The sequence below is a fragment of the Gadus chalcogrammus genome, chromosome 5, assembly GCF_026213295.1.
Source record: "Gadus chalcogrammus isolate NIFS_2021 chromosome 5, NIFS_Gcha_1.0, whole genome shotgun sequence".
NCBI lineage: Eukaryota > Metazoa > Chordata > Actinopteri > Gadiformes > Gadidae > Gadus > Gadus chalcogrammus.
Genome location: NC_079416.1, coordinates 12709362 through 12723775, shown reverse-complemented (window position 1 = coordinate 12723775; position 14414 = coordinate 12709362). Strand labels below are relative to the sequence as shown.

Below are 14414 nucleotides of genomic sequence, written 5' to 3'. Positions count from 1 at the left end.
GGCCGCTAGGGGACAGGCTAGGCTGGGAGGGTTAACCGGAAAAGGCTTCGTCGTTGACTGTAAACAAGCCAGTGGGCTTGACGTGTGATTTTTAACGTGTTGGCGTAGCCTACTAGATATCTGAAGTTCCGATGGTGGTCTTATTTTTTAACGTATAAAACATGCGTCTTGTCATGTCTTTGTGGTCGAGCAGTAGTCAGGCAACTGTCGAACCCCACAAGCCAACCGACCAAATAAGGTCCGTTAACGGTTAACATCGTTAGTAGCAGCCGGTAACGTTGGTGTTTTACCTCATTTGGTATTTACCATTATGGTAAGCCATGATAAAATGTTTGTCAGCAGATGTCCAGAGCAAAATTCGCTCTGGAATCGCCATATCTTCGCTTCAGCAAGGCGTTGAAGAGCTGCTCCTGAACAGCGTGGACGCGGGGGCGACATGCGTGGGGGTGCGGATGGACATGAAGGCGTTCAAGGTTCAGGTGGTGGACAACGGGTCAGGGATGGACCTGGATGACCTGCAGAGGGTTGGAAACAGGTACTGTACTAGTAAATGCAGTTCCATGGAGGACTTGGAGAATCTGAGGTTTTATGGGTTTCGTGGGGAGGCCCTTGCAAGTATAGTTTCTCTAGCGACCCTGGTAGAGATATCTTCAAGAACAAGACTATCCGTTAAAACACACGTTAAGGTCTTCAAGGATGGGAAGGGGTTGGATGTCTTGGAAGCGGAGTCTTCCCGTCCCTCCGCCGGGACCACATTGACTATTTGCAACTTTTTCCACAACATGCCAGTCAGGAGGAACAGAATGGACCCCGTCCTTGAAGCGGAGCGCATCAGGCACCGGGTGGAGGCCATCTCTCTGATGCACCCGTCTGTGTCTTTTACTTTGAAAAACGATGTGACAGGAGCCATGCTGGCCCAGCTCTCAAAAGCCAGAAGTACATACCATCGATTTGTCCAGATCTATGGCTTAGGGCGAGGACAGCATCTGCGAGAAATCAGTCACAGCCAGGCACAATTTAAAATCAGCGGTCACATAGGTATAGAGGGTCACTACAACAAAAGCTTACAGTTCTTGTATGTGAATGAAAGGCTACTTCTGAAAACACGCCTTCACCAGTTGCTCAATTTCCTCCTCCGGAAGCTTAACAGTTCAGGTCAGAAGAATGATAGCCCAGACGGCCAGTCGATAATCAGGAGCCCAAAGCAGAAAAGGGGCCAAGAACTACATCCAATATATATCATAAATATTAAATGCTGCTACTCAGAATATGACATTTGTCTTGACCCAGCCAAAACTCTCATAGAGTTTAAAGACTGGGATGGGATTTTGATCTGTTTAGAACAGGCTGTTAAAGCCTTTCTAAGCAGAGAGAATCTGTTGGCTGACCCCTCGCAAGAAGAGTTAGACTGCGCTCCTCAAAGCCTGCTGTGTACATCTGAGAAACCAGTGAACTTGGGTTTCCACGGTACCCAATTAATAACAGCAGAGGCCTCGCTCAGCCACACTGTCTGCGGTACGCTTTCATCCGGCCCGGTTCATCGTAAAGTTGTTGTTGTCGACGGTGCGCTTGAAGAAAGTGTGGCACAGACATGTGTTCAAGACGACAACTCCAGTAAGGCAGCCACGTTGGAACCACTCGAGGAAGACGCGGGTCCGCCGGAAATGGAGACGATACGAAACGAAAGGCCCGCAAGCGTAGAATCCAGGGGTGGAGCTGGGGCTCATGGGAGTGGATGCGTGAGTGGAGTGGATCAGGTGGACGGCGGTCCAACTGAAGACCATGGGGAGGGAGGGGTTTGGCACGCTGCCAAAGGTGGCAGTTTTACTGCGTCGCTAGACAATGGACAAGAAACATCTGCGCATCGAATTGTAGCTCATCAACAGAGCTCAAATACACATGGAGAATCCGTGGAAGGGTTCAGAAAGATCAGTCTAGCAGATGCCTACATTCATGAAAGTCTGCCAGCTAAGAGCCACGATGATAGGCCAACGTTTTGCACAACAAAAACATGTAAACAGAGCATAGGCTTGATGAAACGCAAAGTGTCGGAAGTTGACTACATCCAGTCTAGTCATAAAGTATACTTGGACGATGGTTATAACATTGCTTCAAAGGTTCCCAAGCTTACATGTTTTAGGAAGTTATTGTCTAAGGAATCTGCATCTCTGGACAGGTTTCGAAGCACATACTGCAAGCCAATAGGGGAGAAAAGGCTTTCTATTGCAGCCTTCAGTAGCAGCAAGCAACCACATTCCCTATTGCCTCAGACTGGGGACATCTTTGTCCCTGGCAAGGAATTCCCCATTGCTGAAAACGAGACTCAAAATACAGACATCCCGGACCCTGTAATAATTCAGAGCGATGTTCAAAGCCTTCCTACCTTCTCTATATTCATCAAGCGGAAGCCTATCTTAGACAAGACTGGAGGTGGTGAAGTTTCTCTGGCATCAAAACTTAGTCATCTGAAACAACAGCGAGTGGTTGACCTGCATCAACAAAGCCCTCTTCAGTCTGAAATGATAGATACTAAGGTAGACGACAACGTCCAAGACAGCAACAACAACAACTGTTCTCCCAACCGGACCTGTGGTGGACCTACAGCACAGAGCCCTGCGTCTGCCCTACAAGGCACTTCAAGGCCTGAACTAACGACCGGGCCGGAGGGCTCAACGTCCGGAGACTGGCTGGATCACTTTGACGACACACTGGGCCGGACGGTGTCCGTCAACCAGGTGACCGGACTGAGCCGCTACGAGGTCCCAGCCACGGGGGACACCGAGGTCTGCTGCACTTCGGATGTCACACGCATGGCAGTGAACGTTGTCACTGAGACAGGTCAGTAGGTGCAGCCAGGGTCGTAGCCAGGGTTTAGAAATCAGTTTAGGCCCTAAAGGTTTGGGTCCAGATTTTTCATACCAGTATGACACCTACAAACACAAGCCAAGCTAAACACTACACAAAAACAAATTATCTCAAATTAAATGGATACAGCGGGACACATGCACTTTTTTTGTGCATGTGTAATGTTAACGTAATGAACTATAAAAAAATATATAATTTAGGAAATAATTACAGAGGTCCGGACCTGCATAGCTGGCTGCGGTCATGAGTACAGGTCTTGACCTCGGTTAGGTTATGATGCCTTGAAAAAAATAAGGAGGTGTCCTATGAAAAGTTAGGTGGGAATTGAAGGGTTTGATGTATTAGGCCTTTATAGTGAATATTTCCGGTCAAGAGTTTTAATGCTTATATTCATTCTTGCCTGATCTCCTCCCTTAAACATAGGGTTTGAATATAGATGCTACCCATTTCAGATGGAGCAAATCTTGCCCTTCCTTCCCAGAGACAAAAGAGTAGTCAGTTCAGGGGCTGAAAACAGAGGTACCCGCTCTCATTAAAACATTAGTGGATCAACGGGTCCAAAACAAACAATCCAACCATTGTGTTTTCTGCGTGTATGATGTTCTTCATATCTGTTCCTACAGGGGGGGATAAGCTGGAGAACTCTCTTTCCTCCATGTACTCTAAATGGAAGAACCCTGTGTTTGACAGGCCTCCTGTGGTAAGATCAGAGTTTGTTTTGCTTGTGTGATAAGCTGAACGTCTCACTAACTAATATGTGCATGACTGTTCTGGACCGTTAAAATACAATGCTGTTAGACAGTGCCCATCCAGTCAGCCTCTTCCCCCGAGTGCTCAGGGGGGGCTACTGTGCAGATTCTAAAGCTGAAGAGGGACGCTTGATCGTTTTTGTGCTCACAGGTCGGTGTAGACGTATGCAGTGACCAAGCTGACGGTCTGGCTGTCAAGATCCACAACATCCTGTTTCCATACCGCTTCTCTAAAGCCATGATTACCTCGATGAAGGTGAACCCGGTTCAAATCTAAACCTTTATCTAAGTGCTTTGTCCTTTAACTTTAAAGAAATACGGTCCATTATGTGTAACAAGATTTCTTGGATATTCAAATAAATAAATATGGTTCAAATATATAAACATGGTTTAATTATGTTGCAGGTGATTCATCAGGTAGATAAGAAGTTCCTTGCGTGTCTGATTAACACTCGGGACACAGAGTCAGCCCAGGACCCAGGAACTGAAGGTATCGCTCTGACGTTGACATCATCGCCCTGTGGTGTTCTGAAACAATGAGTCTTTGACGGGTGAAACGGTAGATTGACCCGCGTTGGAGTGACTCAGTGCTGAATGTTTCCCCTCCTCTGTGGCCCTGTAGGAAATCTCTTGGTACTGGTGGACCAGCACGCTGCACATGAACGAGTCCGCCTGGAAAAGCTTATTGCAGGTACAATTTGATTTCATTCATAAAGCCTTTCATCACAGCTACAGTCTCAGAGGGCTTAACCGGCCATACCTTTATTACACCCCCCTGACCCTAGCCCCCCAGAGGGCAAGAGAAAACTCCCGTAATTACCAAGGAAGATATTTGAAAAGGAACGTAGATTGGGGATCCCTCATTCCGGGGATGGTCAGAAGTGCAATGGGTGCCATAATTCAAATGCATACATGGAGGCAAAACATTCTTAATAATTCGGTTTATAAAAGTAATGTCTAGGTTATAGGGTTAATAGAAACATCTCAGATATCTAAGTGTTGGATTTAAATAGGAAGAGAGCAATACCCGGATGTAATTTGCTGTATCAACAAGTTGTCCCCCTCTAGTGATGTGTGCGGCTCCCTCTGCAGACTCCTACGAGGACGACCCCGACACGCCCGGCCAGCGGCGCCTGTGTTCCTCCAGCATCGCGCCGCCGCTGGAGCTGAGCGTGACGGAGGAGGAGCTGAGGCTGCTCAGGTCGGTGGTCCCGGAGACCCTCAGCAGCTCAACATGAATAGATCAGCCATCAGCCGGTTATAAAATGTATACATATGCCTCTTTATAAAGGGACGGTTCCCCAAGCTAAAGATGGTTCTGGGCTGGTCTATTGTCTCAGTAAGGGTAGCACATGTTTGGGGGGGACTCTGTTGTTTCTCTGGTACCTCATTTGTTTTACCGTATGGATTGCATTTTTATAAAATGAGGATAACATTTCTTAGACAGAGAAAAATATGTAAAGATGTTAATAACATGTTTTATAGTATGACACACTCATATATCGCACACCACTTGCATAGTGCTTGGATAGAAATAGGGTCAAAGGTGAAAAACCAACGGTTCAGCGTGATGTAACTGACGTCGTGGTTAGGAAGCGCTGGGGACACCTACTGCGCCATTGGTCCATTTCCCCTATTCGCCGCGAAACGTTGAGCTCATCAGCCTCTGGGGAAGTGAGATTGAAGGCATTGCATGTTTGTCACTCGTACTGAGGGCCTGTAAATGAAAACCAAACAATATTTTTATAAATGTGTGGACTATTCAATGTCCACATTCAACCTTCAGCCCATCGTCCTTCAGCAGGATGTCTGACCCCTCCCGGCTCCTCAATACATGGATAAATAATACTTCACTCTAGGCTCAGTGAATAAATCATTAATAGCTTACATTAAAAGAAATAACATTAATAAATACATAATAAACATCTGCATGATACGACTCATTTAATTAAATTCAATATAGATGTTGAAATCAAGAAGAAATGTAACGGGAAGGGTCACACAGCATGCAACGGTAAACCACAACATGAGCCTGAGCTGGCTGAGGTTTTCCGTCTCCAGGGGCTGCCAGGCTCCTCTCCGCGGCCTGGGCCTGCAGCTGGAGCTGCCCACAACGGGGGCCCCCCGGGTCCTGGTGGGCAGGGTGCCGTTGTGTTTCACCGAGAAGGAGCACAACGAGGTGCGGCGGGGCCGGCCGTCCGTCATCAAGGCCGTCGTGGAGGTAAGCGGCTCGGAGCCTCCGGCAGCATCACCTGTCAACGCCAGGTTCATGCTCACCGACGGTACTAACGCTGTCCTCTCCTCCTTCGCTCCTATCAGGAATACCTCAGAGATCAGCTCGAGGTATGCTCTTTTATACCTCCAACGTCACTCTACTCTGTCCCCTCATGATCCAGCCAGGAAATGTCTTAATAACCAAAACGGTGTCGTATTGAGAATTTCCCCTCGCTTTTATTTTTGGTCCAGATATTCTGCTCCACAGGCAGCGTGCGAGGAACTCTGCCTCTCGCGGTGCTGAGGGTCCTGGCTTCCCTGGCATGTCACGGTAGGCCTGTTCCTCTCACTGTTCCCACTATGTCCTGCTCAGCGATAGTCCTCTGATTGTTATCAGAGAATGAGAACTTTAACGAGTGGCATGGGTCGTGTCTTCAAAATTGCAGAGTCGCTTATCAACTTCTGCAAAAGACTCTGCATAGCCTCCCCCCTTACCGCAACACCTATCGTATGTTGTACATCCTTGCACTTAGGAATAGTACTAGCATTGTGTAGCGTCTTATCCTAGATATCTTTGTTGTATACGGGGAATGGATTAACCTGGCAATTGTTAGTGCTTGGCACTTGTTTCTATGAACATCCTTACTGTACAGACATTGATATATTGTTGCGATTTCTTCGGACTAACGTACTTATTGTATGTGGCTTCAGATAACAGTGTCTTCTTAATGCCCTGAATGTTAACATGTCTTCTGATTCGTGGAACAGGAGCCATCAAATTCAACGACGTCCTGAGTCTGGACGAGTGCCGCAGCCTGGTGGGCTCCCTGTCGTCCTGCCAGCTGCCCTTCCAGTGCGCCCACGGCCGTCCCTCCATCGCGCCGCTGGCAGACACCCTGTTTCTGGAAGGCGACGAGAAGGTGCCACTTTGTGTGTAGATATATATATGTGTCAAGAGCTTTGAAAAGACTGATTCATGATTGCCTCCAATATGATATACATGCACTTGGTCTGGGGAATCGAACAGTGGAAAATTGATATTCTGTCTTTGGTTGTTTGATCTGTGCAGGAAACACAGAGACCCAACCTAGGACGACTCAGAAGAATGTACAAGGCTTGGGAGCTTTATGGACGTAGAAAACTGTGATTTGTGTATTTTAGTATTGCAGTACAAACCTGGATCAATTCTAGGCTATTTATTTGATAAAATGAGATGAATTATATTGATTTTGCTCTCTATCAGACTAATTTGGAAGCCTAACTGACAATGTTTTAAAAGAATAACATATTTCATATCAGAGGAGATTATTGTGAAAGTCATCACAACAGGATCTGTTGTCCAAGGTAATATTGCTCAGGTCAGATTACTATTTATTTCCCCTTCTTTTTGTGCATTGGATCTTACTATTTACTGTTACTATTGTATCATATTACTTTGTGTAGGTAAAGACCTCAAGTCATCCATGAAAAACGAGGCCTCGACTTTGAATTATTTTGCAGCATCCTTCGTGCTGGCATCAGGTTAATATGTAATGCAAATATATGATGTCACGCAAATCATGTTCCTATAGCACATATGAAACTTTGCAATTTTTTACAGACCATCCACCCCCTTTGGATCTTTTGGGCCATTAGAAAAGCTGGTCTCACAAGTCCGGCATTAGATCAGCGATAGTTAAAGACATCTCTTCCATCTGTGCTTAAAAAACTTTATTTGTTTTTATTAGACGGATGTTCATCAATAGTCTCATAGTTTCAACATATTGTTATGTTTTTATATTATATTTAGTTTATTTCACTTCAAATGATTGAGGTATCACGAGGAGAAAAAAAAGAACATCTTTGGGTCCGTGTGATCACTTGAGGGGGGTTGAAGTAAACACCACAGACGATGCTAAGTGGGCGTCGCTCACTTCCAGAAGGCTTGTTTGGGCTCTAAACACATCGGGCTGTTACGTCTTTTACTGATCAATATATTTTAAGCGTCAGCTTTATGAAATTGTTTTGTTAAATAACATGGACCAGTGAGATAATCGAATAACGTAGGCTATGCAATGTTAATAGGTCCAAACATACTTTGCGACACAGGTTGTTAAATGGAATAGTTCCACTAACCCGCGGTATGGTGTAATGGGACAGGGCCTATATGTACGGATCACTGTGTATCATGTTTTGTCTCAAGCTGCCCAGGCATCGTATCATGGACGGTGCATATTCCTCCGGGCACATTGCATCGTCGATCCACTGGTTGTGTTGTGACAGGATAAAATTGAATAGACAATAGGACCGATGTCAACAAGCACATCTGTATGATTCCACACGGGGGTTAGATGTTCGATTAATCAAATAATACGCCGACAACAGCGGTTTACTTTTTTCTGATAGTCGGTTTCACTCCCCTCCACGGATGGTACGGTCTGTGTTCATTCATAAAATTCTAGCAGAGTATAAAAGGAGGGGCTTGCGTTTCAGTCATCTATGTGCCAGGTATATACCTGGAGGGGCAGTTTTCTGTATTGAACAAAGGGTGACATATAATATCAAGACATTGTAGTCATCATGTATGTCAACAGCTTGCCGCCTGACATGGACACAGCATCCGCCTGCAGTACAGAATCCAGTGACGGGATTAACACGTTCAAGAAATGCGAGGAGACCCGTGAAGACGCGGGGTCGACAGCGTCCTCTCCGGAGGACAACGTGAAGGTATTAATACATTTAGTGTCTACGTTGAAGATTTCATGCCAGGCGACGGTCAAATCGACGACATATCCCATCATGGCTGATGTGCACAACGTTTGTTTATCTTAATTGGAAGTAGTGGGCGGGATATAGACCCGACGAGCTTGTATTTAAACTATATATAGGCCTACAGTAGATGGTTGTATGTTTTAACATTACATTTATTGTGAGTTGCCTATCTCGGGTGAACACAGGGATGTATAATCACCGTATGCTAGTCTTGTTATGACTGACGTCCTGGGACCGAATGGGAGCGTGTCGATGCAGCAGTTCATTGAGAAAAATAAATCCATTCAGGAGACTCCACAGCGACTCTGCGTCAGCGGTGACGTCAGACACAATGATAAAGTCAAATATTGATCCGGAGAAAGCTATTTTTGGACCGGTATATTTCAAGGAGGAGAACCTGTGTGGACAGCCCGTTTGACACAACAATATGATGCTACATACACGCATGGACTTCTTACACGTGTGTGTGTGTCTGTGTGTCAATTAAACATTAAACATTATTTTTTCTTCTAAATAGATAAATACATAATTGTCAATGAAGTTACACCTAGAATACAATTTACAGTGTCTTATATGTGTTTTTTTTTTTCAGGAACTCTGCCAGGATATGGACACGCAGGTCGACTCCTTTATTCCAACAGTCACCGCAATCGCTACTACCCCAGATTTCCAGTGGATGGTCCAGCCGACCATCATTACATCCGTCAGTCAGACTCTTGGCAGCAAGCCGGCCAATAGCGTGCAGAGCTCTCCCCGAGCAGCATCCAAAGTAGGCGGGACAAAGGGGAAAAATTCTGCAAGGAAGGGGAAAGCAGAACAGGTCAGCCAAGAGCAAGGCGCCAGCATGCTGCACTCTGTGATGTGCATATATTTATATATGCAACGTTTATCACATCTGTATGATGTGCATGACGGCTCCCATCCGAGGTGTTGCAACAGGCTGTGTGCATGCCCCCCTCGGATGGCAGTCAATTTATATTCAGGGCACAGCAAGTCTGCAACAATGGTCTATTTTTAGGAGCGATGCAGAAAAGATTGTTTTTGACACCCTTTCTGGTGGGCGAATCAGGAACAGATGTAGCTTTCTATATCCCTCACGGTTTGAACTGAACACATTGTCTTACCCCTGCAGCTCTCTCCAGCGGATGAGGAGAAGAAGAAGGTGCGAAGGGAGCGCAATAAAATGGCTGCAGCCAAGTGTCGCAACAGGCGACGGGAACTCACAGACACCCTGCAAGCTGTAAGTAAACAAAGGTCTGTTTGTTGAGCCGCGGTGGTCGCTCACCTGGCGTGCGCTTCACCTGGCTGACGAAAACCTCTCTGGGCCGTCCACCTTCTGCCTCTGTTTCCTCCGCAGGAGACGGACATACTGGAGGAGGAGGGAGCCGCTCTGGAGCTGGAGATCGCCAACCTGCTGAAGGAGAAGGAGAGACTGGAGGACGCCCTCTCCACGCACAAACCCATGTGTCAGCTGCCCGAGGAGCTGGGCGTCATGTTCCGGGACGCCGCCGCCGCCACCGCCGGCGGGCCCCCCGACTTCCCCCCCGGCAGCCCGAGCGGTGAGGACAGGCTCCAGGAGGACGGGGGCAGCCAGGACGGCGTCCTCCTGCAGGACGGCATGGACGCCCAGCCCAGCGACCCGTCCGCCGCCATCTCCGGCGACTCCGACATCCTGCTGTGCGCCAGCGCGGAGATCAGCGGCTGTGACCTGGAGCCGTCCCTGGAGGTGAAGGAGGGGGCGCTGCTGGACGAGCTGGTGTCGGGCCTGGAGGACGACGACGGGGCCCCCATGGAGACGGGCCGCTCGGTGCCCGACATCGACCTGAGCAGCTCGCTGGGGGTGTCCGACTGGGAGACGCTGTACAAGTCGGTGTCCGGGGACCTGGAGCCGCTGAGCACGCCGGTGGTGACCTCCACACCCACCTGTAACAGTTACCTGTCCGTCTTCACGTTCGCCTGTCCCGAGCTGGACGCCCTCCCGGAGGGGATGGATGGCGTCAAGGGCGGAGCGGGAAAGACTGAATCAGGGGACCTGCTCAACTCGCCCACTCTCCTCGCTTTGTAAGGTCTAAAGAGGGAGAGATGTTCTGAGCTTGGATCGCTTTTTACCAGATCCATGGTTTTGAAATTGTTCCACCGATGTATGCCCACGGTATTCTATGACACTTTAACGAGAAACTGCATTCATGACATGTATTGTATGCGTGTGTGCCCAATCAGAAATATAAACTTTACTACATGGTAATGGAGCTGAAAGCATGCCTTTTTAAGTTTCATAAAAGGGAGATGAGTTCTGGCGTTATAGCGCATGCTGAGGATTGTCAGAGCTCATGTTTGATCTGTTACTAGATCTAAGATGTATTGTTGAATTAATGTTACAGTTTGGTTTCGTGTCAGTGTCAGTGATGTGATGACTGCTGTGACCGTTTTAACCATCCGTGCTCCGCCTGACATACCTCACACCACCGACTCGTCAAAACCATCGTTACACTGTTTATGGTTTTCCATGAAAACATCCATATATCTATCAAGATGTAATTTATGATAATTTATTTTTTTACTTCTGAGAATTTGACTTATTCGTCAAATAATTCAAACAAAAGAGCATTGATTGCTTATTTATTCTGGATAATCATAATAAATGTTCACTCAGTGATGTCTGGATAACCTTTGCCTGTGCAAGTCGTTCTTGTGAACCCTCCATTCTGCAGCCGAGCCATGCATGCAGTCCGATCTCTCTATGGGAGGAGGCACTACTGGCCACATTTTTTTCTGTATTTTTTTTCTCTTTACATTCCTGCTTACGTTTGGTTGTCTCGGCTAATTTCCGCATTCCCAAATCCTTTCAGATTTGGATTACTTTGAAACGGGCTGATGCAACGATTTCCACTTTTTAAAATCTATTCCAGACCATCGGCCGACCATAAGAGAGGACATTTTTCGCACCTGGGATCAAAGTCAGGTCTGTGCAAAACGTAATAGTCCACATGTCGAAAGAAGAATAGCATCCCGTATGCAGGAGTTATAATTAGACGCAATTCCGGACGTAATGCGGACAGCAGATGTAGTATATGTACATTGAGCCGCCTATGCAATGCATAGATGTTCATGAATCTAGTTTTCATGATGTTTTTCTGGGGATATGATTGACATGCTGTTGCCCATGCTGTAAGCTAGTCTCTTTTCTTTGCACACACAGCTCATGTTACATGTGCAATAATGACGTGTGAACATGTTTTTAGCCTCTGGGCTTCATTTAGTTTATAAGTTAGGCCGATGCTTATGGTTTATTCGGTGTTGGGAGGTTTCTAAGGCTATTGCGCTAAAGTGGAAACATCTCCGTTGTTTTCTGCTGCTTTCGCAGTGAAAGGGAAAGTTACGTAAGATAAGTGCCGCACTCAAAAAAAACTTCCGCTTTCAAATTTGCTCATGATAAAGCGGTTCAAACCGGATGAACACTTAAAAGCACATTATTCAGATGTCCACAATGTGTTCCTGACAATTGTATAAAAGTAGCCTACATCGTCGTTTTCAAAGAAAAAAAAACAACAGAAATTCCCTGGTGTGCTGTTGCCAACTAGTGGTTGAAAAAAACTTGAGGCTTGCCTCTCGAAGCTGCCTACGTCATTTCTCCACCACTTATACACTCACCTGATCTGTTCTAATCCGCTCTTCAACTATCCATCATGGCACACTGATTAACGGAATACGAGTTTAAGTATTTAGAAGTCTGCATAGCCTGTCACAGATAGACGAAAAGAGCTGATTGCATTCTGTGCCCATACATGTATGAATTTAAATTGGTTCAATTTAGATGTCGGTGTTCAACAATTGAACCCACCGACTACTTATAAAGACGTTCTAGCAAGCAATGAAGTAGCATATACTAATGCTACCACCTGGCCCATGCCACATCTCTTGAACGTCCAGACTTTTCTTCTTCTTTCCTTTCAGCTGTGGTTAAGACCGAGGCTGACACGATGCCAGGTCAGATCCCAGACCCCTCTGTGACGGCGGGCTCCCTGCCGAGCCTGGGGTCCCTGGCGGGACTCTCGGCCACCACGCTGACAGACCAGCTCCGCTTCGGTGACCTGCAGGACTTTGGGACCATGCTTTCCCCGCTGCACTTCCTCGACAAGCTGGGGAAGGGGACGCTCTCCATCAAGGCCGAGGTATGAAGCGCTGGTGAGCACCGAGGAGGGGGCTGCAAACATTAGCGTTGTCATGGTTGCGTTTTGAGTGTGTTTTTTCTCCCTCACCCAGAGGGACGACGAGGTGGACCGTCGAAAACGGCGGCGAGAGAAAAACAAAATGGCTGCAGCGCGATGTCGAAACAAAAAGAAGGAGAGGACAGATTATCTACAAATGGTGAGTTTTCAACGTGGCCGTCGTCGTTGCAGAAGCTCTCCGTTTCGGCGTGTCCGTCGTTCACACTCTCCCGTCCCTCAGGAGTCGGAGCGGTTGGAGATGATGAACTCTGACCTCAAGTCTCAGATCGAGGAGCTGAAACACGAGCGGCAGCAGCTGATCCTCATGCTGAACCGACACCGGCCCACCTGCATCGTCAGGACCGACAGCGTGAAGACCCCCGAGGGTGAGGGGAATCCGCTCCTGGAGCAGCTGGGAGCCGAGTGAGGCTCCCGGGGGCCGAGTGAGGCTCCAGGGGGCCAAGTGAGGCTCCAGGGGGCCAAGTGAGGCTCCAGGGGCCAAGGTAGGCTCCAGGGGCCAAATTAGGTTCCTTGGGGCAAAGTGAGGCACCTGCAGGCAACCTCCAGGAGGCGGTGGACGACTACATGCACACGTGGCGAAGGGTAAACATGCAATGCGTTCCCCGCCACCATCACAGAGCTCTTAAACCCTGACGTCAATCAATCAAGTCAGACACTTGAAACTCTCCCTCTCTATCTCGATCCGACTCTCGATCTCTCTCTTTTCTCTCTGCCGCAGAACAGGAGTATTTTATGTATTTTATGCATACATTTAGTATTTTATGCAAACTGCATATTAGCCTTGAGAGAGAGAGAGAGAGAGAGAGAGAGAGAGAGAGAGAGAGAGAGAGAGAGAGAGAGAGAGAGAGAGAGAGAGAGAGAGAGAGAGAGAGAGAGAGAGAGAGAGAGAGAGAGAGAGAGAGAGAGAGAGAGAGAGAGAGAGAGAGAGAGAGAGAAATGCATTTCTAGGTCACATCACATTTCCTGGTAGAGATAATCACACGATTATTGTTAAGCATTCGATGGTTCAAATGTTTTTTTGTTGTGGTCATCATTATTGTTTTGGACGCAGGCGTCACATATGCACATATATATGTTTATTTACAGACTGTTGTACTTGTAATTACTTTGACTACATTGATATATTCTGTTATTCCGTTTTTTATACTTTTGTATTTTGTCATGTAGGCTAAACATTTAAGCAGTCACACATTGTGGTGTTTTGTATTTCTACAAGAAATAAATGTATAGGGTTCTTTATATTTCCTTTAATGTGGTTGTATGAATGATTTTAGGATTATGATGTGGCCATGTTTTGGTGGCTATCATCATGAGCCAAACACTGCAGACCAGAGTGGGAACATTTCAAGGAATGATTAGCTGTAGTTAAAGGAGCCATTATTCTTAGGAATTTATGGATTAACATAGGCAGCCAATTTATAATATTGCACAGTAGTATTGCCTTGTTTGAGTAATGGTTGGGTAGGCATACTTTCAAAAATATTGATTGAATAATACACCATGGTGTATTATTCAATCAATATTTATATAAAAAATATTGATTGAATAATACACCATGGTGTATTATTCAATCAATATTTTTGAAAGTATGCCTACCCAACCATTA

The 14414-nt window shown here is 46.6% G+C and overlaps 3 protein-coding genes across 7 annotated transcripts; all 3 read left to right on the top strand.

Annotated features, from left to right (window-relative positions):
• Window positions 1–55: 55 nt before the first annotated feature.
• Window positions 56–6986, top strand: mlh3 (mutL homolog 3 (E. coli)). Of its 4 annotated transcripts, none has more exons than XM_056590243.1 (12): window positions 56–2838; window positions 3289–3384; window positions 3489–3565; window positions 3766–3870; window positions 4020–4104; window positions 4237–4305; window positions 4707–4815; window positions 5676–5835; window positions 5934–5957; window positions 6081–6159; window positions 6597–6748; window positions 6898–6986. In XM_056590243.1, the coding sequence occupies exons 1-12, from the start codon at window positions 321–323 to the stop codon at window positions 6973–6975; spliced, it is 3552 nt and encodes a 1183-aa protein (XP_056446218.1). In that variant the 5' UTR covers window positions 56–320; the 3' UTR covers window positions 6976–6986. The 4 variants fall into 4 exon arrangements, with proteins under 4 accessions (XP_056446218.1, XP_056446217.1, XP_056446219.1 ...); XM_056590242.1 differs by having other exon boundaries at window positions 4683–4815; XM_056590244.1 differs by lacking the exon at window positions 3289–3384 and having other exon boundaries at window positions 57–2838; window positions 4683–4815.
• Window positions 6987–8387: 1401 nt separating this feature from the next.
• On the top strand, window positions 8388–11251 carry fosaa (v-fos FBJ murine osteosarcoma viral oncogene homolog Aa). 2 transcript variants are annotated; one of them, XM_056590248.1, is made up of 4 exons: window positions 8388–8534; window positions 9172–9348; window positions 9712–9819; window positions 9937–11251. In XM_056590248.1, the coding sequence occupies exons 1-4, from the start codon at window positions 8388–8390 to the stop codon at window positions 10642–10644; spliced, it is 1140 nt and encodes a 379-aa protein (XP_056446223.1). In that variant the 3' UTR covers window positions 10645–11251. The 2 variants fall into 2 exon arrangements, with proteins under 2 accessions (XP_056446223.1, XP_056446222.1); XM_056590247.1 differs by having other exon boundaries at window positions 9172–9399.
• Window positions 11252–11297: 46 nt separating this feature from the next.
• On the top strand, window positions 11298–14263 carry jdp2a (Jun dimerization protein 2a). Its single transcript, XM_056590249.1, has 4 exons — window positions 11298–11541; window positions 12534–12751; window positions 12843–12947; window positions 13029–14263. The coding sequence occupies exons 1-4, from the start codon at window positions 11454–11456 to the stop codon at window positions 13212–13214; spliced, it is 597 nt and encodes a 198-aa protein (XP_056446224.1). The 5' UTR covers window positions 11298–11453; the 3' UTR covers window positions 13215–14263.
• The last annotated feature ends 151 nt before the right edge of the window (window positions 14264–14414 follow it).